The sequence below is a fragment of the Elephas maximus genome, chromosome 6, assembly GCF_024166365.1.
Source record: "Elephas maximus indicus isolate mEleMax1 chromosome 6, mEleMax1 primary haplotype, whole genome shotgun sequence".
In the NCBI taxonomy this organism is placed as follows: Eukaryota; Metazoa; Chordata; class Mammalia; order Proboscidea; family Elephantidae; genus Elephas; species Elephas maximus.
In genome coordinates this window covers 57258425-57284388 of record NC_064824.1, presented here as the reverse complement: position 1 = coordinate 57284388, position 25964 = coordinate 57258425, and the positions used below count along the sequence as shown (strand labels likewise).

Here is a 25964-nt window from a genome sequence, read left to right as displayed (position 1 = left end):
TAAACTAAAAAAGACCATAACCAGATTTTCGAGATGCCAGATTTTAGACAATAGTTCTGTTTGCTTTGGTTAAAGCAGTTATTTATTAAAAACATCAAGTATTTCATTAAAGCATTCCTTTAAAATTAGAGAAGATGTCAGTGACCAGAACCTGAAAATGGATTTTCAAAGTTATAGTTAAGTGCCTATTATTAATATGTTCGTAGAGTTTCTCTAAGATGGCCACTTGTATTTGACGTTTGGTGAGCAGGAAGACAGAAACTGTGTTTAACCTCGTAGCACCTCATTTTTATACTCTTGTACTTCATAGCAGGGGTAAGAAAATTGTGTCAAATAATTTTCTTCCTACAGAAAGCCAGTTTTAACACCAAAAGTTTATGCTATATTTGAGTATAGACAGAGAACAAGCATCACCAGCCATTACTTCTTGGCTTCCTGAATATTGCCTACAAATCAAGCCCTAATGACTATGAACAGGATTTAACATTTATGTCTGAAATTAAAATTTTTACCATTAACTCTTTTTTTTAGATGAGACTGAAAAAGAGATCAAACTAGTTGAAAATATTAAATGTCCATCTCCTATTCTAAATACTCCTTGGATTCCATTTCAAAACTGTTGCTATAATTTCATGATAGCAAAGAATAGACATATGCCAAAAACACAAGATGAAGTTCATTCTCAATGCCAGAAACTGAGTAAGTATATCATGGTATATTACATTATGCTCATTAAAAAAAGAAAAAACTCACTTGAGTGTGTCAGAAATATTTCTAGTTGGCATATCACTGTGATCTCAAAAATACACATCTCGTAATTTCTACATTATCAACCACAAAATATTCAAATTTGTGTTTAGTTAAAATGGAAAGTATAGGAATAACCTCTTTCTTTATCCATCCATTAGAACACTGGTTTGCCTTTGTGTGTGTAAACAAGATGGGTTCTACTTAAAAAAGAAAATAAATGGCACTAGAGAGCAAAGAATTGGGCGGTAAATCAACTAGACTATGGGTAAAGTGAAAATAGATTACTTTACGTGGTCAAAAGCTGAGATAAGCTACAAAGAAAGAGTTATACTGAAAATAAATACACATTTCACAAGATGGACCTGGCTATTTTATCATACCAGAAAGTCAAGAGGTTATTAAAGATTACCAGGGTTATCTCTCTCTCTCTCTCTCGAGCCCTGGGGGCACAGTGGTTAAGAACTTGGCTGCTGACCAAAAAGTCGGCAGTTAAATCCACCAGTGACTCCTTGGAAACCCTATGGTACAGTTCTACTCTGTCCTATAGGGTCGTTATGAGTCAGAATTGACTTGATGGCAATGGGTTTGATTGTTGGTTTTAGTGTTATCTCAAAGGAGCCCTGGTGGTTCAATGGTTAAGTGCTTGGCTGCTAACCAAAAGATTGGCAGTTCAAACCCACCCACTGGCTCCACAGGAGAAAAGAGCTGGCGATCTCCCATAAAGATTACAGCTTAGGAAATCCTGTGGGGCAGTTCTACTCTGTTATATAGTGTCACTATGAGTAGGAATTGACTCAACGGCACACAACAACAGGGTTATCTCAAAAGGACTCAGGAGTCAGTTAAAGAGGTCCCCACCTGGGCAAAAATGGTGCCATTAGAGTAACGATAAGAATAATAACTGCAATGTATTGAAACACATCAATTTTTTTTTTAATGAGATAATGATACAAAAAAATCAAAAGCAAACATTGTTGGTCACCTTTGGAGAATGTTAAGAAAGCAATTCATTCTTCTGAAAATTGGTACAGCATAGAGCATTTATCCTGCCTTCCTAAACAAACTGTACCTCAGAGAAACCAAATAGTTGACAGAAATTTCTCTCTATAGAAATATTCAAGCTAATAAATGAAAAAAGAATGATAGCATTAAAATATCACTATTTATGAACCTATAATGAAATAATGGAGTTTGGCACAGCATCATAGACAGAGAGAAACCAGACATTATGTGTCTCCTGAGGAAGGTACACAATACCTTCTATATAGTATTCTTTCTAAAACTTTAAAACTTTGAATTTGAATGTAATCAATTCTTTAGATCTACTACCAATTGGGTACAACCAATTTATAGGAGAGGCAGGGGACTGAAGAATATGTTAAGAAACACCATGGTGGTGCAGTCAGCAAAATCCAATTGTGGAAAACTACATAGGACAAAAGGTCTGGTTTATTCAACAAATAAGTGCAAGAAGATGTAAGAGAAGGAGAAACCTATAGATGGAAAGAAACTGAAGAGACCTAACAGCCAAATGCACCGTTTGTTTGGATCCTGATTTTGATCTCCATTTATGAGACAATTGGGGAAATTTAAATACAACTGGATATTTGGTATTAAAAATTACTATTAAAATTTCAGGTATGATTTAAAAAGAAATACACATTTCATATTTCCAGCTCCCAAGACCCTTCAGGTATTTCCTATGAGATCTACTGAGGATTTGTGACTTCTGAATGATGGAACTATGAAATTTGTGGAAAGTTCCTATGGAAAATATCAAAACCATTATTCCCAAAGTGTGCTCTGTAGATGGCTAGTCTTGAGAGATGTTCTTTAAAAAAAACAACTAAGAACAAGGTTGGGAAATGCACACCAGAGCTTCCTGTTGGATATTATCAAATGTACCTTCTTATATTTAAGACTTCAAGAAGTACGGTTATGAAACCCTTTTCTATGGAAACCCTGTTAATTTTCTGATGAATATACTTTGGGAAATATTAAACTTTTTTTTTAACCCTAATATAAGAGTGATTGCTAAGGAAACAGAAGATCTGTCGTATAGCCCATCTAAGAGGCTTTTCTTATTACAGAGGAGCCTTTGACAATATGTCATTAATATAGGCAGATTTGTACCAACTAAGGAGCCCTGGTGGCACAGCAGTTAAAGCACACAACTGCTAAGTGAAAGGTTGGCAGTTCGAACCCACCAGCTGCTCTGAGGGAAAAAGATGTGGCAGTCTTCTTCCGTAAAGTTTTACAGCCTTGGAAACCCTATGGGGCAGTTCTACTCTGTCTGATTGGGTCACTATGAGTTGGAATCCACTCCACGGCAGTGGGGTTGGGTTTGTATTATCTGGAAATGGACTTTAAATGGGGAAATGAAGTAACTCAGTGTTTTAACATCTCTACTCAGCTACCAGTTTTTCACTATACTGTAAGACCAAATTTATCATCAAAATATTTGAAGACTTTTTTAACCTATTTATTTTAGTACAATGAGACAGTTTTATTAATTTACCTGTGTTTCTAATTTCCCACTATCGTTTAAGTTTTGTAATACATTAAACTGGGAAAATAAAATATTTTAATACTCTCAAGCAAAATAAAGTGTTAAGGAATTATTAAAATTACTGACTTTTTTTTATTTGACAGATCCAAAATCACATATTCTGAGTATTCGAGATGAAAAAGAGAATGACTTTGTTCTTGAGCAACTTCTACACTTCAATTATATGGCTTCATGGGTATTGTTAGGTATAACTTATGAAAGTAAGTTGTACATCTTTTGATTTTCTCTATTTATACTCATGCTTCATTCATTATAACCTATTTATTAAGGTACAAAATATAGTTCTTCTAGTATAGAAGACACTTTTGGTGTGTTTATCATTATAGTAAAATGTAATTCTGCACTTAACACAACTTACATAAATACTAAGACAGTTTTGTGTCTTCACTCTGCCATTAACATACCTTTACAACCACACTTAGATTTCAATGGTGGAAAATAATTTCCTTTTTCTACTCTCCCTTCTGGCAACTCAGCACTAACTAAAAATGACCTCACTCCCATATACATCTCCAATATTTACTTTATATCTCTACTAAGTATATGGGATGAGCAAGAGCAGAATGGCACTTCTAATAATGTTGTACCTTTGAGTTTATAGCACTGGCTTGGGGTATACATATGATAAGCATATATTCATTAGAAAAATGAGATACACGGTCTGACAATGGGATAGAATATTTGAAATTTGAACTAAATCTGAGATATGATTTTATTACATTTTGTTAAAAATACAGATTCTATTAATGGGTGGATGACCAATTTAGAAAAATACTCAATTAGAGATGTCCTGAAAAATTATAGAAGTTTTGGACTTAGGAAAAGAAAAATGAGTCTGTGGGCATAAAAAATAAAAAGCATACATTTAGCCAAAAAGGGCTTAATAAGGGGCCTTAATGGCAGCTGGAGTGCTGAAGAGCATTTCAGGAGTTAAAACAATATGGTTCCAAGGTGTCACACACGATTTTAATTCAAGGATAAGATTTGAACTATCCAGAGCAGTGCCCTACATCTTTTGGGCATCCCTCCTAAAAGTATTACAATTAAAAAAAATCACAATTCACTTTTTTTAAATTGAGAGAAACTTCACATAACAAAGTTTACCATTTTAACCATATTAAGGCATACAATTCACTATTTTTAGTGTATTCACAATCCTGTTCAACCATCACCACTATCTAATTTCAAAAACAACCAAAGAAGAAACATCATACCATTAAGCTATCCTTTCCATTCCCCTCAAATCGTGCCCCTAACACCTGGAAATCACTAATCTGTATTCTGTCTCTACGAATTTACTATTCTGGAGATTTCATATAAGTGGAATCATATACTCTGTGGCCTTTTGTAATTGACTTCTTTCACTTAGCAAAATGTTCTCAAGGATCATCCATGTTATAGCATGTATCAGTACTTCATTATTTTTCTGGCTGAATAATATTTCATCATGTAGATAAACCGTATTTTGTTTATCTTTCCATCTGTTGATGGACATTTGGGTTTTTTCCACTTTTGGGCTATTATGAATAATGCTGCTATGAATATTCATGTAAAAGTTTTTTGTATGGATGTATGTTTTCATTTCATTTGGGTATATACCTAGGAGTGAAATTGCTGCATCATATGATAACTCTCTGCTTAACCTTTCGAAGAACTGCCAGACTGTTTTCCAAAGTGGTTGTACCATTTCTTATACCACTAGCACTGCATGAGTGTTCAAATTTCTCCACGTCCATACCAACACTTATTATTATCTTTTTGGTTACAGCCATCTTTGTGCTTTTAAAGTGGAATCTCATGGAGATTGTCATTGTATTTCCCTGATGGCTAATGATTTTGAGTGTCTTTTCATGTGCTCATTGATCATTTGTATATCATCTTTGTGGAAATATCTAGTTTCATCCTTTGCCCATTTTTAAATTGAGTTATTTGTTTTCTTATTGTTGAGTTGTAAAGGTTTTTTGTATGCTCTGGATACAAGTCTCTCATCAGATATATGATTGGCAAATATTTTCTCATCACCTTCTTGATGGTATTTGCAGCACAGAAGTTTTTAATTTTGATAAAGCTCAATATATCTATTTTTTGTTGTTGCTTGTGCATATTGAAGAAGACTTTGCTTAATCCAAGGTCATGAAGATTTACTCTGTTTTTTTTCTAAGGGTTTTATAGTTTTACATTTAGGTCTAGGATCTATTTTGAGTTAATATTTGTATATAGTGTAAGGAAGGGGAGCAACTTCATTCTTTTGCGTGTGGATATCCAGTTGTCCTGGCAGCATTTGTTGAAAAGACTAGTCTTTTCCCATTGAATGGTCTTGGCATCCTTGTCAAAAATCAACTGACTATAAAAAATTGTGCACAGTTTAGGTCCAGAGAAGAGATTTCTATTCCTACTTTTGTAATATATCGATGATTTCTTATTAAAAAGTTATGTTCATTTCCATTGCAATTAAACATGTTAATATATGTAAATGAAATGAATACTGGATTTAAAAAAATAAAAAATTGTTAACTTATTGCAGGGTGATAGGATTAAAGGTAAATTTTAATTTTTTCTTGAAATTTGTATTTTCTAGATTAAAAATCAGCATGATTTACTGTTAACCTCTGTAATAACTGTAATTAAAGTCATGATTTAATCTCTAAGCATAGTAAAAATGTTTCTTCTCCAGATAATTCTCTCATGTGGTCTGATAAGACCATGCTGTCATATACAAACTGGAGAGCAGGAAGACCAAATATAAAAAATGACAAGTTTTTTGCTGGTTTGAGTACTGATGGCCTCTGGGATTTTGAAACTTTTAATTTTATTAAAGAAAGACTTTATTTTCACCAGCACAGCATTATTGCTTGTAAAATTGAAATGGGTAAGTATGCTAATGTAGAATTTCCACTCTAGCGAAAGAGAATGTATTTTTTTTCCCCATCTGCTCACTAAGCATCTTTTTCTCAATAGCTTCCCTAGTGGGAATCATGAAATTATATTTTTTGAGAGCCTCCTCTGTATTCAGACCTTATGTGGGGTGCTTGGGAGGATATGGAGGAAGAATATGACATGGTTTTTGGTGTCCTGGTCCCTGACTTCAAGGAGTAAAATATAGTTGGAGAGACAGTATTCGATTCTTTATCATTGTTTTATGTAGCTTAATCTTAGGTTATTTGGTACAGACTTAAATTATTGTGGGAAACCAAAAGAGATCTATGAGAACAAAAATAACTGAAAAATGCCTTAAGGAGGAGGTGAAATTTAGATGGTCATTGAAGGATGGATAGGATTTTTATAAAAAAGAACGTATGTGTGGGTAGAGTTTTGACATTCCAGGTGAAAGAATGAATGTTTCCCCATCTCCCTTAATTCCTTAAATAAATCTATTTAAAAATTCATGTTGATTTAAAATTTTTCACAACTTAAAACTTACTACTGCCACTTTGCTCTAAGCCCTCTGCTAACACAGAGCCTGACTTCTCCCTTCATGGTGCTGCTAGAATAACTTCCTGAAGCACCATTTTCATCAACAATCTCCATGGACTCCCTATTATCAGCCATCAATTATCAATTGAGTCCATGTAAGCATTTGAGACTTTTTAAAAACCAGTCTCTATTCTAAAATTCAAGGCCTTCTCCAAGACCCCATCTTCTCCCCAGTCTTGCTCAGTAAGCATCTTTTTCTCAGTCAGGCTGATCTAGTAATTAGCCTATGTACGGTGTACGCCTGTCCTCATATTTGCATCTTTTTTATGTTTTCTTCCTGCCAAGAAGCCTTCCAATTTACTTCTTTTTATTCCTAATCTCACCTAGCCCTCCAGGTCTAAATCAGGCTTCCTGACTTCTCTGATTTAGATGAATCTCTCTTTCTCTGGTCAGTTTAACATACTCCAATGGTCAATTGTTTTGCCCTTATTTCAGGTGTTATAGTTTTCTATTTCCAACTAATGTTTGAGCCCCTTAAATGAAAGATAGTGTTTATATATTTTTTTTATAATCAACCACACACCTGTTTGTCTAGTCGATTCCAACTTACAGTGACCCTCCAGGATAGAGTAGAACTCCCACAGGGTTTCCAAGGAGCATATGGTCGATTTGAACTGCTAACCTTTTGGTTAGTAGCTGAGGTCTTAATCACTGCACCACCAGGGCTCCTTAATCAACTAGCCAACTATAGTTACTTAAGAGCCTATTATATATCTTGTGGCAATAAGAAAAATGAAGTATGTTTTTGACCTCCCTTATTAATAAGAAACCCAGTTTTATTTAACTTTTGCAATGACTGCATGTCCAGTCTTGCCCAAAATATGTATTTGAAGTCATTTAAATATAGTCACTAACACGTTTTATTTTTTAAACATTATAGTTGACTACAAGGAGGAATATAATGCTACTCTGCCACAGTTCATCCCATATGAAGATGGTATTTATAATGTTATTCAGAAAAAGGTAACATGGTATGAAGCATTAAACATGTGTTCTCAAAGTGAAGGTCATTTGGCAAGTGTTCATGACCAAAAAGGGCAGCTCTTTCTGGAAGATATCGTAAAACGTGATGGATTTCCATTATGGGTTGGGCTTTCAAGTCATGACGTAAGTATAAAAAAATACCTTATATTATTTTGTGTGTGAATTTATAGTCCATGTGGTCACATATTCTCAGTGTTTTTATATGAGCTTGTTCCAAGTAGGAGCAGAGATTAAGGGTCATAAATCGTGGATTTATTTTGTCGTTTTTTTGCCTTATTTTGTTTTCCAGAAAATTTTCAAACCTGTTGGAAATATTAGGATAAAATATTAATTCACAGTATTATATCAGATTAACTCCTGGCACTCAATTTGCATAGCATCGTGCTATTTTACCTTTTCACAACATACCCATTACCCGTTGCCACCAAGTCAATTCTGACTCATCGTGACCCTATAGAACAGAGTAGAACTGCCCCATAGAGTTTCCAAGGAGCACCTGGTAGAGCTGAACTACTGACCTTTTGGTTAGCAGCTGTAGCTCTTAACCAGTATGCCACCAGGGTTTCATTTCACAACATAGAACTAATAAAAAAAAAAACTGTGTTTGTAAAGTGTGCTGGGGTAAATGGCCTGGAATTGCAGTTCCCTAGACACTGCCAGGCCATTCCAAGGGCCCAGTGGATTAATATCTCAGCAATACCTCTGTAACCTATTTAGGTCAGACCAGTTAGAAAGCTGGTAAAATGGGAATAGCACAGAATCAGAAAATCCTGACTTTCAGTAATAGTGGCAGCCTTTCCATTTTGCATTGGGTAACCATGAGCAAGTTATTTAACCGTTGCAAGCTTATTTCCTCATCTGTAAAATTGGGGTGATAATTTACCTTGAGATAAGATTATAGTGAAGATTAACCAAAGAAATTATATAAAGTGCCAACTAAAATTCTTAGCACATGTTATGACTAGTAAATGTATATTTTCTTCCTACTTTTTCCTGAGAAATTAGCACTATTTGAGATTAATCTTTTGCTGGTGAATACTTTTCTGTGTCACTATTTGAGTCTTATTAATTAGTATATTATGGACCTATAATAATGTCTGGTATATAAGAAATAGTCATCTACTGAGTTTAGAGTTGTAAACCTAACTTAAATCATTAATAGAACAAAGTGGGGATAAAAAAAGAAAGAAAGGATAGCAAGTTACAGTTATAGATTTCAATGAAAAATCATAATAGTCTTTCTGCGTGAGTTTCTTGGGAAGTGTTTTCTTTCTCCAGCCCCCTGCTGCCTTTTGGCCTTTATAATATGAAAAATGGAGCTAGAAACACATTCAGGATAATGTGACGGTTGGGATTGTAAACGTGTAATTGTGACAAATGAAAGCCATTTGTACATAATTTAATTTCAGGTGTTAAGTAAACTCATCCTTAAAAATATAAACTTAGAGACAGAGCATAATAACTCTCTTAGTTTCACATCCCACTTCAAATGGGCCAGAGCAGATGTCCCAATTCATATATACCAAAGGTAAACCCCTGATTTTACACATAGATCCAGACCTACAATATGGGGACCTGATCACTTGTAGGCAAGGGATACTCCATTCCAGTATTTCTTAAAGTATGCATGCTGTTCTTTATGTTCTTTGTGAAGTCATACATCTGGATTTAGGTTATTTTTATTCTTAAAACAGGGAAGTGAATCAAGTTTTGAATGGTCTGATGGCAGCATGTTTGACTATATCCCATGGAAAAGCCAGGAATCCCCTGGAAATTGTGTTGTCTTGAATCCAAAAGCAGGTTGGAAACATGAAAAATGCAACTCTGTTAAGGATGGTGCTATTTGTTATAAAGCTACAAAATGTAAGACTTGATTTTGAATAAATGTATATTTACTAAAATATGACATTTTTTATGTACATGATAAAATACTCAAATGAATTTTTTACAGGTTTTAAATACGTTTATCCACAAGTCCTATAAAAATAATTTTGATATTTTGTGACTAGAAAGAAATACAATATATCCAGAGAATTTGTTCCCAAAGACTTTCAATTGTTCTATCACTGTGTAAGTTTTACTCTAAAATTTGTGAATTCTCTTTTCATTTAGCTCTGTTTTTCAAAGGCTGAGAAGCTCCTCTGATAAAGGGTTTCATAGCATATAAGTTTGGGGAAATACCTCATGTGATTTACCATATTAGGGTCTCTGAGAGGCTCTATAATGAAGAAGTCTGTTTAATTGTGGGTACCCAAGCATTTTTCAAACTTACAGGATCCTTGAAATACAAGGAAAGGGCTTCTTCCATCAGGGGCTAGGCTTGGGGTCACCCCTGCTGAATGAAGTTTGAGCACTGAGGATAAGCGCAAGCTGCCAGACCACCCGAGAGCTGGGGAGGCCTGCTGGGCAGGCAGAGAGCTGGTGGCAGCCAGTTGGTCTCTGAAGCCTCTGGTTCTCTCTGCTCATCATGTTTCCTGCTCTGAAAAATCTTCAAGAAAAGATTAAATGTTTGGAACTTGAACAGAGTCAAGCAGAAGCAAGTATGAAAACATTGTCTAGAAAAACAATACCAGAAAGAACTGATAAACAGATACAACAAAGGAAGAATGTACAAATAAAGATGTCAAGAACTAATATCTTTGTTGTTAAGTTAAAAAATAAATGTAAATCTTCTTAAAAAAAAAACAATTGAGATACATGAGAAATACGATAAATGCAGAAATGGAGACGACGTCTGTCTTAGAGAAACAGACATAGGATGAAAGAGAATGACAATGTGATCAACCAAAAGTTCAGGGCCAGTTTGAAAAACTGGATCTTCTTTGAGAGGAATGTAAGAAACTTAATACACTGCAGGCCCTTACAGAAATAGATGATGGATGGATGGACGGATGGACGGACGGGCGGGTGGGCGGGCGGGCGGATGGCAAACCCCCACGTGAAGAAGAATAGGAAGAAAGGAAATGTATGCAAGCTAAGGCAATCCATTTGCAGACTATCATCTTTGAAGATAAGGCATCTCCATATGTTCCCAGCACAAAAAGAATTTTAAAAAAGATGTCCAAATCACCAGAAAAGTCCACTAGTCCTAGCCATGCTTTGGTAGCCAATGTTCAACATGTTTTGCACCTAAGGAAGCAACACAGTTAAACCTTGGGCAATGATGGAGTCATGAATGGTATTCCTCTGGCAAAGCAACCTATCTTCCCAAGGTGGTAAAACCAAGAAGTTGCTAGTACCACCTCTCTCCATCAGCAGCGTTAATAAATAAATAAATAAATAAAGAGTTGTAAAAACCTTACAGATTTCACAGATGAATTTGGGCAGATTAGTTTTGATCACCAGCAGCTAGCAAAATTTATCCAAGAGTCACCAACAATTGAATGAAGACTTAGACCTCAAACTGGTGGCCTTGGTGGGAAAAATGGAGGCAAAAGCCAATCAAATAACTAAATTTCAAAAATATCAAACCGATTTGGAGAAACAGGAGATAGAGAAGCAGAAGAAATTAAGAGCCACCAAAAGTCTTTTGATGAAGAAGGAAAATGGCAGCAGCCATTCTTCTAGAACTTCAAAGACCACAAATAAGGACTCTACCAATCTGAGATCTGGAGAAAAAGGCAGGAAAAGCTTTCAGTTATTGAAGGACATGCAGAGTATACAGAATTCATTACAAAGCAACAGATTACCCATTTGATAACCCGTTTTATATCAAGTAAGATATTGACATGGTATTGGACCTTGACAATTTACTTTCCAGGTCTTATGACTCTCTTTTGTTGGAACTAATAACAGGTTAAGTAAGATGCACAAACTTCGTTACACTGGCTTCTTGTGTTATGCAGCACGACTAAACATTAAACTATTTAAATGGTGTCATGGACTGAGTTGTGTCCCCCCAAGTCCCCCCAAAATATGTGTCAAGCTGGCTAGGCCATGATTCCCAGTATTGTGTGATTACCCACCATTTGGCATCTGAAGTGATTTTCCTATGTGTTGTAAATCCTACCTTTCTGATGTTAATGAGGTGGGATTAGAGGCAGTTATGTTAATGAGGCAGGACCCAATCTATAAGATTAGGTTGTGTCTTAAATCAATCTCTTCCGAGATACAAAAAAGAAAAGTGAGAGACATGGGGACCTCAGACCACCAAGAAACAAGAGCCAGGAGAATAGTGCGCCCTTTTGACCCTGGTCCCTGCACTGAGAAGCTCCTTGACTGGGGAAGGTTGATGACAAGGACCTTCCCCCAGAGCCAACAGAGAGAGAAGGCCTTATCCTGGAACTGGTACCCTGAATTTGGACTAGCCTCCGAGACCATGAGAAAATTAATTTCTCTTTCTTAAAGCCATCTACTTGTGGCATTTCTGTTATAGCAGCACTAGATGACTAGGACAAATGGAAACCATGGGTATTTTTAAGAGCTGAGAAGCCATACCTACTCTGATTCTTTGAGATGGATTTTGCTGTACTGATATTTTGTGCTTTGTAAACAAATTACCAATTTTTTACTTGTGGGTGTGATTTTAAAAAATATTTTTATATAGGTAAAATTGGGATTAAATTACCATAATAAAAAGTAACCCAAAGAAAGAAAGAATTTTAAATATTATTTCAGACTAATTACAGATCTACCCATCCTGTCTTTGCTTTTCTCTTTTCTGTCTTCAGTTATTTTAACTTTAGTCTAAACCCATCTCAGAGGGCTGAGTACCTTCCTCTATCCTCTAAGTTTAAAAAATGATATTCCAAAAGTTAGTTAGACTGTGCACTCTTAATGTATGGGTTGTGACTTTCTTCAGTGTGTGTATTGAATTAAAAATGCCTATTATTCACGGGAAAAATAATGTCAAATAGAAACATTTAATGAGATTAAGAAAAGACAGTCACCTTTTCTCTGCATTTTTACAACTGTGTCTCAAATTTTTACAGCTAAAGAGCAGCTGTCTCATAAATACTCATCAGGATGTCCACCAGCAAAAGCGAATGGATCACAGTGGATCCAGTACAGGGATCACTGTTACACATTAGACCAGGCATTGCACACTTTCTCAGAGGCCAAACAGTTATGTCCAGAACTTGGTGAGTTAAAATTCTCTGATCTTTCTTGATCCAACAATCTTTTTCTTGTAAAATTTTCTTAAGGAAATAATTTGAAATAATAATTATATTTTTAAAGCCCTTATTATAGTAGCATTGTAACCTAATTAGTCAGTGGTGGAGTGGTTCACCATATGTGCTCAATGGAATAATGGAATAGCCATAAAAAATTATCAGTGTAAGAATAAGTAATGGACAATAAAATTAAATGGGAAGAAGTAGAATATAAAATTGCTAAATGAACTGTTATGTAAAATTACTAACAGATGAATTGAAGCGGTTTTAATATAGCTAAATGTGTTCAGATGAAAGGGTTAAGAGATAAATTTTTTGTAAAGTTTGTTAAGAAGTAACTAAAAAATTATAGCCTTCCCATCACTTAATTATTAATAAGTAAGTTTAGCCTGACCAGGGTAACAAAATCAAAGAAACATAGGTTGTCCATCCATTCTGCAATAGCAGTGGCCCATATCCTCTGAAGACCGTAAGGGACAGAACTTTTTGTCCACAGATCTAGCTATCTGAGAAACAGCAGCAATGATCAACTCCCATGATACATTTAGCCTATACTCTAAGTGTGAAATGGCTTCTAGCGAGACCACCTAGAGTATTCCAAGGACCAGAACTGTTTACCTGTGTCTTGGAGGAGCAGTTTAGCCAGGCAGATGCCACTTATCTAATTTATCTTGCTAACTGTTATGGAGACACTTGACTATTTTAAAATGTCCTAGCTACTGCTTGGCTGCATGATGAGAACTTGACAAATAAGAATTGAAACTAAGATATTGTATGCTATATATATGTTCTGAAAGTCAGAAGCCTCTTCCTCCTAAAAGAGGAAGTAGAAAGTCTTACTTCAGTGTAAGGTGAAGGTTCAGTACTTAAGCCTGTCTTCAAATCTTGACTCCCACACTTACTAGCCGAGTGACATTATAGAAGTTAGATAATTATATCTCTTTTCTTATTAGAGCTATGAGAATGAAACAATACTTCAAAGGTTGAGTTGTTGTAAGAATGAATGGAATGAGATAACATATGCAAATATAGCAGAGTGCCTTTCACATCATGAGCATTCAAACTTATTATTACAAAGACTGAGATTTACTTTCTAATTCTATTGCCTGCTAGCTGTGTAAACATGACCAACTTAAACTCCTTGAGCCTTAGTTTCCTCCTGTGTAAGACAGTGGTAGTACTTCCTCTGCCAAACCAGAACTAAACCTGTTGCCATCAAGTTGATTCTAATTCACAGCGACCCCACAGGACAGAGTAAAAGTGCCTCATAGGATTTCCAAGGAGCAGCTGGTGGATTTGAACCGCGAACCTTTTGGTTAGCAGCTGAGCTCTTACCTACCAGGGCTCCACTTCTTCTACAGGGTTGTGTAATGTTAAACAAGGTAGTCTTTAAAGCACCTGCACACAGAGAGTGCTCCATCAAGGGGTAAAAACTTTCTTTATCCTTCTTAAAATATATCCCTCACCCCCCAAAAAATGTGTTTGTTCAAGTATGCTTAAGATTGTTGCTGTTGAAGTCTATTTGATTCCATTTAGGATTAATTCCCAAGCCTAATTATTATTTTCTTCCTAATCCCTTACCTGATGCTGGTGGTAATACTATTTTCTCTGTGAGTTTAGGGCTACCTGTCAAACTCCAGAAATTCTCACACATTCAATTCCATACTACATTTAGGAGCTTACTATGGGCATGACTAAGTACACTTAAGAAAATATTAACAGGAGGATTAATGCTCCCCCAATATCCTAAACCTATTTGTTTTTATTTTCATTTTAAGAGGAGCAAACTTAAAGCTGAGTCATTATGCAAAAATGTTTGTTGAGGAGAAAGTGCTGAAAATATGTAGGGAAAACAGGTATTTCTACCATCAAATATCTCACTCGTTATGACTAGTTATTCATATACAAAGGTTCCACTGGTTGTGAAGTTCCAAGATAAAAACATACTCCCAAATAAATATTTTGGAGAAACAAAACTTTTTAGACAACGTTTCAAGCTAGAAATATTTCTAACATTTTTTTGGAAGTTGTTGATGCTATACAGGCAGTCCCCGGATTGTGAATGTCTGACTTACACACAACCTATAGTTATGAACCAACCACATCCCCCGACACCGCAGCCTATTATATTAAAAATTCAAGGTACATACAATGGTTCATAATAACAAATGGGCACTACTTTGCATAAAGCTAATTCATTTGGGGTTTGTTTTCCTTCAACAGATCATTCTGCCACTATTGTTACTATAGAGAATGAAGATGAGAATAAATTCGTGAGCAGACTGATTAGGGAAAATCATAACATTACCATGAGGGTGTGGCTTGGATTATCTCGACATTCTACCGGTAAGTGACGTATCTGTGTGCACAGTGTGCAAAGAGAGGTCTAACTTGTCCTAAATACCAAGTCAACCTTGCTAAAGAATATCAAGTGGTAGCTAATTCAAATGCTTCTCATTGATAAATAAGCTAAGTCTGCTGACTCTTCTAGAGGGTCATAAATTCTGAATGAATAAGTCAGTAACTTATTAGTAATAATGGAAACCACTAATAAAATAGAAAATCAGGTTAAATCTACTGGGATTCTCCTGGACGCTTGTTCCTAAAACACTTGGATTAGCATCAAAGTATCTTTTTCTCCTACAGCAATGTCTGTGTTCACTGTGTCTCCACAAAAAAACCATGACTTACTTTCCTAGAGTTCTAGTGCCTGTCACCCAGTGTTTTTTGCAGCTTATAACTGTGTATTCAGAAGGTTATCTTGTTGTTCCCTTCTCTCTTTGAACATTTTTATCATAAATCAAAACTAAGTCCTAATAGTGATTGTTTTTCTAAATTAGCTCAGTAAAATCCCAGAGAACTGATTTAAAAAAAATCTGTAGATGAATTCTTCAATAAGAAATAATAGACATAGGGTTTTAGTGTACTTGGAATTGATAAAAAATGAATTAAGAGTAAAAAATTGACAGAAGAATAGGAAGTCTGTTTCACAGTTGAATTTTAAATAATTAAAATAAAAATGAATTCCAAAATATTAAATACTTGTCAAAAAATGAATGGATTCAAAGTTGGCTCTCTCAGTGAGTTGTAAATTGTGTTTACACTATCACCACAAGGTGGTGCCACGTAAGCTGGAAAACAAAAATGGAGTCATGGGGGAACCTTTCCAACACCACCATTCCAAACCCTCCCTCCTCACCAGCCCATCTTGAATGATATGAGTTTTTTAATTGGAGTGGGTCTTTAGAAATCTATTCTTACACAATAACTACACAAGCATTTTATACTTTAATTGGAATGTTTTTTTGTGATGGCACTGTTTTGTTTTTTTTTGTTCTATATCAGTGCTCTTCAGTAAAACTTTCTGCTATGATGGAAATGTTCTATATTTATGGAGTCCAATACAGTAGTTACTAGCCACATATGCTTTGTGATGTGACTTGAAATCTGACTAATGCAACAGAAGGACTGATATTTTTTATCTCTATTTTAAGAAATTTAATTTTAAATAGCCACATATAGGACAGTGCAATTCACATAAATGAGACGTATAAGCCTTAAAAAAAAAAAAAATTTTAATTCAATAATTTAGGGTCAACGAACATCGCTGTATTTACTTTCTTTCTTCAGATCAGTTTTGGAGTTGGTTAGATGGATCAGTAGTGACATTTGTCAAATGGGAAAATAAAAATAAGATTGGTGGTGGAAAATGTACCATTTTGTTAGCTTCAAATGAAACTTGGAAAAAAGTTGAATGCTCACATGGCTACGGAAGAGTTGTCTGCAAAGTTCCCCTAGGTAAGTAGGTAGCCTATCCTTAAGGAAATTTTTTTTTGCAAAACAGGTCAGTGAATAAATGTACAATTGAACTATATGCATAGCATTGTGCTTGGTCCTAAAGTATTTAGTCCTTAAAGTATATACAAAAATCTTGACTAAGTCTTAGTGATCCTTTCCCCTGAAATATATTCATTTGATTACAAGAGAAAGTAAATGTACAAAATGTCTAGGGCCTCCAAATATAACTATTAAATAGTCTAAACTTTGTATAATTTTTTCTAATAAATATGGGAGCCCCCAGAGTATTAGGGAGGTAATTTCTTTGGAAATATCTTTAAGATGTATTTTATTCTGTAGCTTAAATATGTAAAAGCTTAAAGGTCCATTCTGCAATTGTTTTTTTCCTGTTTCCACATTTCCATTAAACTCATGATTAATTTAAAAACAATGCAAAACCAGATTTACTTAAAACTTTCCGAGTATCTGTAGGAAATCATAAATTGAAATTACGTTTTATCATAAACTGATAAGATATTACCCTAACAACTTCATTTCTGGAGAAGAAGCTCTGAATTTTCATAGCAAGATTTTCTAAGGTCTGGCATAAAAACGTCCATTTTGGTGCATAAATATTAAAGATAAAACCCCAGTTCTAGGTGATCAGTATCTATATATTTGTGCAGTATTCCACAAATATTTAGAGTGTCTAGTATATGTCATGCCCTGTTCTATGTACTAGGATGTACCAATGAAACAGATAAGTTCCCTGTTCTCATACAGCTTACAATCTAGTGGAGGAAGATAGATAATAAATAACTAAGCAGTTAAATTTTTAAAAGAAAGAAAAATATCAAATAGCTATAAACTCTGGCAGAGCCTACATGGCACTACAGACAGAAGCACCATGCCATCCTTCTACAGCAAAGACCCAAAATACTAAGTAAAACAGATACAAATGTCAGCCCTTGAGCCCTAAATGTCAAATGAAGGAATAAAGAACTCAATCAAACACCAAATGGAATAAGAAACTGATAGAGAACAGAGAATGAGGAGAGCTACAGAGTGGAGGGCCCCTGGTAGTCAACACAGCATGAATTCACCATCCTTGACCTCAGCCACCAAGAACGGAGTACAGGGAGTACGGGAAGGCAGCTTCACAGAGCACCCCGTAACCAGGGATACACGCTTTCCCACCTCTTGCCCTTCTTCCCTCTACACAGCCTCCACCACTTCCCAATGGGCCACAGTCACTCAGCCAGACAGACACCAGCTCACTGCCACCCAAGTCTGCTCCACCCCCACTGGCCAGCTCCTTCAGTTCCATTTATTGTTGTTGTTATTATGTTTTTCTGGCTTTTTTTCTGTTTCTTCTGTCTCTCTCCTTTCCTTTTTCCCACCCAGCTAGTCTGTGTGCTCTTCCCATGCCTTCATGATGGGCTGTGCCACACCACTCGGCTAGAGAGCCATTGGCACTCAGCCTCTCTGGCTCCACACCACCCCACCGGCAGGCTCCCTCGGCACCATTTTTTTTTCCATTTCTTCTCTCTCTCCCTTCCTTCCTTTCCTTAATCCCACCCACCTAGCCATGTGTGCTGTCCCCACCACTTCCTGACAGGCTGTGTCACACCACTTGGCTAGAGAGCCACTGGCACAGGGACTCCCCGGGTCCATGCCACCCCCACCAGCAGGCTCTCTCAGAACCATTTTGTTTATTGTTTATTTTAATTTTTGTTGTTTTTGTTACTTCTCTTTGTTTCCCTTCCTTCCTTTCCTTTCTCCCACCCACCTAACACAGTGCACCGCCCCTACCCTTCTTCACAGGGTGTGCTGTACTGCTCAGCTATAGAGCCTCTGGCACATGGCCTCCCCTGGTCTGCACTGCCCCCACAGACCGGCTCCCTCAGCACCATATTTTTTTGTTTTTCTTTACCTTTCCCCTTCTCCCTTTTCCTTCTTCCTCCCATCTAGGCCTTGTGCTGTCTCCGCCCCTTCCTGATGGGCTGTGCCAGGCCAGCTGGCAAGACATCACCTTGCCACCACCCCAATCTGCCCCACCCCCAATGGGCAGCTGCCCCAGCACCATATTTATTTTTGTTGTTATTCTTGTTTGTTTCTTCTCTCTCTTTCCCTTCTTTTCTTTCCTTTCTAACCTCATTGGTTCTTGGAAAGGATCAACAAAATCAACAAACCATTAGGAAAATTCACAAAAGATAAACAGGAGAGGATGCAAAGTACCCAAATAGGAAATGAAATGGGAGACATTACAACAAATCCAACTGAAATAAAAAGGATCATAACAGAGTACTATGAAAAACTATACTCCAACAAATTTGAAAGCCTAGAAAAATGGACAAATTTCTAGAAACACACTACCTACTTAAACTAACACAAACTGAAGTCAAAAATCTGAACAAACACATAACAAAAGAAGAGATTGAAAAGGTAATTTAAAAAGCTCCCAACAACAACAACAAAAAAGCCCTGGCCCAGATGGTTTCACTAGAGAATTCCACCAAACATTCAGAGCAGAGCTTACACCAGTACTACTCAAATTATTTCAGAGCATAGAAAAGGAAGGGATACTTCTGAATTCATTCTTTGAAGCCAGCATAACCCTGATACCCAAACCAGGCAAAGACACCACCAAAAAAAAAAAAAAAAAGAAGAAAATTACAGACGAATATCTCTCATGAATATAGAGGCAAAAATCCTCAACAAAATTCTAGCCAATAAAATTGAGCATCACATCAAAAAAAAAAACAACACTATGACCAAGGGGGATTCATTCTGGGTATGCAAGGATGGTTCAACATTAGAAAATCAATCAACATAATTCACCACATAAATGAGATAAAAGAAAAGAATCACGTGATCATCTCAGTCGATACAGAAAAGGCATTTGATAAAGTCCAACACCCATTCCTGATAAAAGCTCTCAATAAAATAGGTACAGAAGGGAAATTTCTCAACATAATAAAGGGCATTTTGTTGCTATGAGTTGGAATCAACTCGACGGCAGCGAGTTTGGTTTTGATTTTTATATAAAACCAACAGTCATCATTTGTAATGGACAGAAGCTGAAAACATTCCCCCTGAGAACAGGAACAATACAAGGATGACCTTTATCATCATTGCTATTTAACATTGTGCTAGAAGTCCTAATTAGAGCAATAAGACAAGAAAAAGAAATAAAGGGAATACAACTTGGTAAGGAAGAAGTAAAACTGTCCCTATTTGCAGATGATATGATACTATACATAGAAAACCCCAAAGACTCTACAAGAAAACTCCTGGAACTAATAGATTCAACAGAGTAGCAAGATACAAGATAAACCTACAAAAATCAGCTGGATTCCTATACAAAGAAAACTACAAAACACTACTGCAAGAAACCAAAAGAGAGCTACATAAATGGAAAAAAACATACCATGCTCATGGATAGGTAGACTCAACATTGTGAAACTGACAATTCTGCCCAAAGCAATCTACAAATATCATCTTTAAAGAGACGGAAAAACTAATCATTAACTTTATATGGAAAGGGAAGAAGCCCTGGATAAAAACCAAACCCAGTGCCGTCAAGTCGATTCCGGCTCATAGCCACCCTATAGGACAGAGTAGAACTGCCCCATAGAGTTTCCAAGGAGTGCCTGGTGGATTCAAACTGCTGACCCTTTGGTTAGCAGCCGTAGCACTTAACCACTATGCCACCAGGGTTTTCCGGCCCCGGATAAGTAAAGCACTATTGAAGAAGAATAAAGTAGGAGGACTTGCACTACTGACCTCAGCACCTACTATACCACTACAGTAGTCAAAGCAGCACAATGACAGATACATTGACAAATGGAACAGAATTGAGAACCGAGACGTAAATCCATCCACCTGTGGTCACCTGATTTTCGACAAGGGCCTAAAGTCCATCGAATGGGGAAAAGACAGTCTTTTTAACAAATGGTGCTGGCAAAACTGGATGTCCATCTGCAAAAAAAAGAAACAGGACCCATACCTCACACCATACAGAAAAACTAATTCAAAATGGGTCAAAGATCTAAATATAAAACCAAAAACTACAAAGATCATAGAAGACAAAATGGGGTCAACGCTAGAGGCCCTAGTACACGGCATAAATAGAAACAAACCATAACGAACAATACACAAACACTAGAAGATAAAGGTAACTGGGATCTTCTAAAAATTAAACATTTATATTCATCAAAAGAATTCACTAAAAGAGTAAGAAGAGAACATATAGACTGGGAAAAAAATTTTAGCTATGACAAATCCAACAACAGTCTAAGCTCTAAAATCTATGGGAAAATCTAACTCCTCTACAACAAAAAGACAAATAATCCAGTTAAAAAATGGGCAAAGGATATGAACAGACACTTCACCAAAGAAGACACTCAGACAGCTATCAGACACATGAGAAAATGCTCACGGTCACTAGCTATTAGAGAAATGTCAATCAAAACTACAGTGAGATACCGCCTTACCCTGACATTACTGGCACAAATCTAAAAACAGAAAATAACCGATGTTGGAGAGGCTGTGGAAAGATTGGAATGCTTATGCACTGCTGATGGGAATGCAAAATGGTACAATCATTTTGGAAAACAATATGGCACTTCCTTAAAAAACTAGAAATACCATATGATCCCGCTATCCCATTCCTAGGAATATGTCCTGGAGAATAAGAGCCATCACACAAATAGACCTATGCACACCCATGTTCATTGCAGCATTGTTCACAATAGCAAAAAGATGGAAATAACCTAAGTGCCCATTGACAGATGAATGGATAAACAAACTGTGGTCCATACATACAATGGAATACTACTCAATGATAAAGAACAGTGATGAATCTGCGAAACATCTCACAACATGGATGAACCTGGAGGACATTATGCTGAGTGAAATAAACCAATCACAAAAGGGCAAATACTGTATGAGACCACTATTATAAAAACTCATGAAAGAGTTTACACACAGAAAGAAATAATCTTTAATGATTACGAGGGAGGGGAGGGAGTGCAGAGGGAAAAACACTAACTAGACAATAGACAATTGCCCTGGTGGTGCAGTGGGTAAGGACTTGGCTGCAAACCAGAAAGTTCAGCAGTTTGAATTTACCAGCAGCTCCTTGGAAACCCTATGGGGCAGTTCTACTCTATCCTATAGGGTCACTACAAGTCATAATCAACTCAATGGCAATAGTTTTTTTTTTTTTTTAGATGATAGATAAGTGGTAACTTTGGTGAAGGGTAAGATAATATGCAATACTGTGGGAGTCAGCACAGCTTGACCAAGGCAAGGTCATGGAAGCTTCATAGATGGCATCCAAACTCCCTGAGGGACCGAATTACTAGGCTGAGGCCTGGGGACCATGGTCTCAGAGGACATCTAGCTCAATTGGAATAACATATTTTATAAAGAATATGTTCTACATCCTTCTTTGGTGAGTAGCACCTGGGGTCTTAAAAGCTTGCGAGTGGCCATCTGAGATACTCCACTGGTCCCACTTCATCTGGAGCAAGGAAGAATGAAGAAAACCAAAGACACAAGGAAAAGATTAGACCAAAGCACTGATGTCCCACAACTACCTCAGCTTCCATCAAACTGAGTCCAGCACAACTAGATGGTGCCCAGCTACCACCACTGACCGCTCTGACATGGTTCAGAATAGAGGATCCTGGACAAAGCTAGAGAAAAATGTAGAACAAAATTCTAACTCACAAAAAAAGATCAGTCTTATTGATCGACAGAGACTGAAGAAATCCCGAGTGTGGCCCCGCAGTACACTTTTAATTCAGTACTGAAATCACTCCTGAGGTTCACCCTTTAGCCAAAGATTAGACAGGGCCATAAAACAAAATGAGAGTGAATGGGCACACCAGCCCAGGGGCAAGGATGAGAAGCCAGGAGGAGACAGGAAAGCTGGTAATGGGGAGTCCAGGGTCGAGAAGGAGAGAATGTTGACACATCATGGGGTTGGTAGCCAATATCACAAAACAATATGTGTATTAATTGTTTGATGAGAAACTAGTTTGCTTTGTAAACCTTTATCTAAAGCACAATTAAAAAAAAACACAATAAATAAAGTAAAATGAAATCAAGCCATGTATGAAAAAAAAATAGTTATAAACTCTGCAGAAAATTGAAGCGCAATGTGATGGAGACTAGGTGAGTAGCTACTCTAGAATAGATTATCAGGGAAGATGTCATCGGGCAGGAGACATTGAAGCTGAGATCTGAAAGGAGAGCCAAGCAAAGATCAGAGGAAAAGGTGTATCAGGCAGTGGTATCAGCTGGAGCAAAGACTCAAAGGCAGGATAAGCTTGCTGAGAGCTCAAGGAAGAGTGCAAAGGTAGGCAGGTGCCGGGCTTGCAGGACTTTGGAAGCAAGGGTAAAAGTTCTAGTTCTATGCTCGGTGGAATAGAAAGCGACTAGAAGATTTTTGGGATGGTGGGAGCATGGTTAGGGTGATGTAAATCGAGTTCTCTTTTGGCCATTTTCAGCTGTCCTTAAGGAAATGAGATATTCATATGGTGATGGTGATGTCTAGTATGCAGTTGGACATATGAGAGAGAGGACAGGGTTGAGGGTCCTTAGCACAGAAATGGTATTTAAAGCTATGGGACAGAATGACTCCATCTGAGGAGTACACAGAGATGGAGAAGGGGCCTGGGACAGCATTTGAAGTTGAATAGCTAGGAACTAAATGAGGACATCCCAGATGCCCAAATCATCTTAAAGCAAATAATACTTTATTTGACCCTGGGTGAATCAAACATGAAAATTACAACTTTTGGCAATTTCCTATCAAAAGAGGATGGTATACTGGGAGTGATATTCCCAAATGATATGAAGGGACAGAAAGAGTGATGAAAGTGTTTTAATTTCTTTGAAACAAAATTTCTTTAGGCATGAAGAGAATTTAAATAAAAAAGAAAACAATTAAACTCAAAAAGAATGCTCTTAAGTATTTGATAATGGGTTTGAATTCTCTGTTGCTACTATGAAACAATCAAGTGCTTATTTATTTCACGTACTGAGCTTAAATAAGTGACACTCAGCTTAATGTACAAAATCATTAATAATGATCACTTCTGTATTCCCTCCTCCAATGTCAAATCTTTCCCTATACCAGGACGTGATTACAAAGGAGTAGGTATCACATTTGCAGTGCTAAGTGTCTTAGCTCTCATCGGCGCACTGATATGGTACCTCTTAAAAAGGAAACGATTGCACTGGATGGGCTTCTCTTCAGTTCGGTATGAACAAGGAGTGAATGACGATGAAATTATGCTTCCTTCTTTCCATGACTGAATTCTTCTAAAAGTTTGCTTATTTGCACTACTGTGTTAGGAAAAATGAGCCATTTAAAAATTTTCCAGTGTCAGTATTTACTCTGTTCCAAAGTAGAAGTCGTAAGTACCTTTCCAGTTGTTTAATTGTTATCCTGGTATCCACAATTAATTGCCTGCTAAATGCCATGTTTGTAACTCTGCTTCATAGAATGGAGAACCTGGAACTGAAGCTGAAATTGTTCATAGGGTAATAAGCTTAATGTGCATTTTCTCTGTGATAATGTGGTTGGTAACTAGGATATGTATATTTTAAAGGCATTTTAACACAACTTTTTAGAAAATTAAAATCAGCATATTACTATGCTAGGTCACACACCTACCTTTTAATTTTTAAGAACATATCTTGCCAATTCAAAAATAGTACCTCAAGGTACAAACCCAACTGTAAATAACATCAACATTGTTTTAAAACAGTCACTGGTAGTATTTGGGGAAAATTATCAAGCAATGAGTATCTTAGTTGTCTAGTGCAGCTATAACAGAAATACCACAAATGGATGGCCTTAACAAACAGAAATTTATTCTCTCACAATCTAGGACGCTAGATGTTTAAATTCAGGGCACCAGCTCCAGGGGAAGGCATTCTCCATCTGTCAGTTCTGGGGGAAGGTCCTTGTCATCCATCTTCCCCTAGTCTAGGAGCTCCTTAGCGCAGGGACCCTGGGTCCAAAGGACACGCCCCACTCTTGGCTCTTCTTCCTTGGTGGTAATGAGGTCCCTCTCTTCTCTGCTCACTTCTCTCTTTTATATCTCAGAAGAGATTGACTCAAGATACAACCTAGTCCTGTAGATGGTGTTCTGCCTCATTAACATAACTGCCTCTAATCCTGCCTAATTAGCATCATAGAGGTTAGGATTTACAACACATAGGATAAATGCATCAGATCACAAAATGGAGCACAGCCACACAATACTGGGCATCGTGGCCTAGCCATATTGACACACATTTTGGGGGGACACAATTCAATCCATAACAAGGAACATGCTTATTTTTTACACAGCCAAATGATGCCTCATTGGCAAGATGCTTCTTATGCTATTCCAAAGATATTTCATACCAAAATTATTTAAATGCAAATGTTTTGTCTGTTCAGAATTATTTATAAAACAATGGTCGTTTAAAGAAAATGTAGTACTTAATGTTTCCTGAAGTGTGGGAACATTATTTTTAGATTGATTATGTACCCTTCCTGTAGAAGTATGTTTTTTTGTCTTTTCCTATATACAAATTTGACAGTTCCTTTTCAAAGGGAATCAACTAGGGATAACAGTTTTTGAAAAGTTTACCAATTATATATTTAATATTGCATGTCAGATTTGACTAAGAGTTTTTTATTACATCGTAGCTTTTTTACATGAGCTAAAGAGAGAAAGGGCCAGGAAAGGAGAAATCATTTGTATATCTTGCATTTGTAAAAAGGGACACTGTACGATGAAATTCTAAACCTTGTGATGACTACTCAAATGTTTAAAATTATGAATGATTAAGGAAACACTTTTGTGGTTATCACTTAAAATTGATACGACCTAAAATACATTCATAATAATAGCTTCCATTGGATATGGTGAATGTTTTACTCAGTGTTTAACTTATATTTGTACTCTAGGGTGTGTGTTTTTATAAAATTCATGCATTTATGGTAAAGTCGAGAGTGTTTATACTACGATAAAGTTGTAAATAATTTTCTAAGAGGGCTTTAATATAGTCTGCAGTTGTCCTGAAATATTTTTTTATTAAACTTGTCTGACTAATGTTCTTCCCCCTAGATTGGTACAATGTAGTAGGTAAGAATTTATTCAAAGAACTAAGCCAAATTGATGTGAAAAGTACAGCTATATATAGTGGTGATGCTGTAATAAAGTTGTTTTATCTTTTAAATAAAAGTGTTGGAGTTGATCCTTCTTGGGAAAAAAAATATCTCTACA

The 25964-nt window shown here is 36.5% G+C and overlaps 1 protein-coding gene and 1 pseudogene across 2 annotated transcripts in view; both read left to right on the top strand.

The window, feature by feature from the left end:
* Positions 1–25964, top strand: part of LY75 (lymphocyte antigen 75) — a 157746-nt gene that overhangs the window by 87336 nt on the left and 44446 nt on the right. Inside the window, exons 27-35 of one of the 2 annotated variants that reach the window (XM_049888784.1) lie at positions 532–699; positions 3403–3519; positions 5994–6188; positions 7674–7900; positions 9472–9640; positions 12709–12858; positions 15115–15237; positions 16522–16689; positions 23819–25881. In XM_049888784.1, the coding sequence (XP_049744741.1) occupies positions 532–699; positions 3403–3519; positions 5994–6188; positions 7674–7900; positions 9472–9640; positions 12709–12858; positions 15115–15237; positions 16522–16689; positions 23819–23997 (1496 nt within the window). In that variant the 3' untranslated portion in view covers positions 23998–25881. Of the gene's footprint in view, positions 1–531; positions 700–3402; positions 3520–5993; positions 6189–7673; positions 7901–9471; positions 9641–12708; positions 12859–15114; positions 15238–16521; positions 16690–23818; positions 25882–25964 lie in introns of those variants that run through there. The other variant, XM_049888785.1, reaches the window with a different exon arrangement.
* On the top strand, positions 9736–11755 carry LOC126078317 (centrosomal protein of 57 kDa-like; annotated as a pseudogene).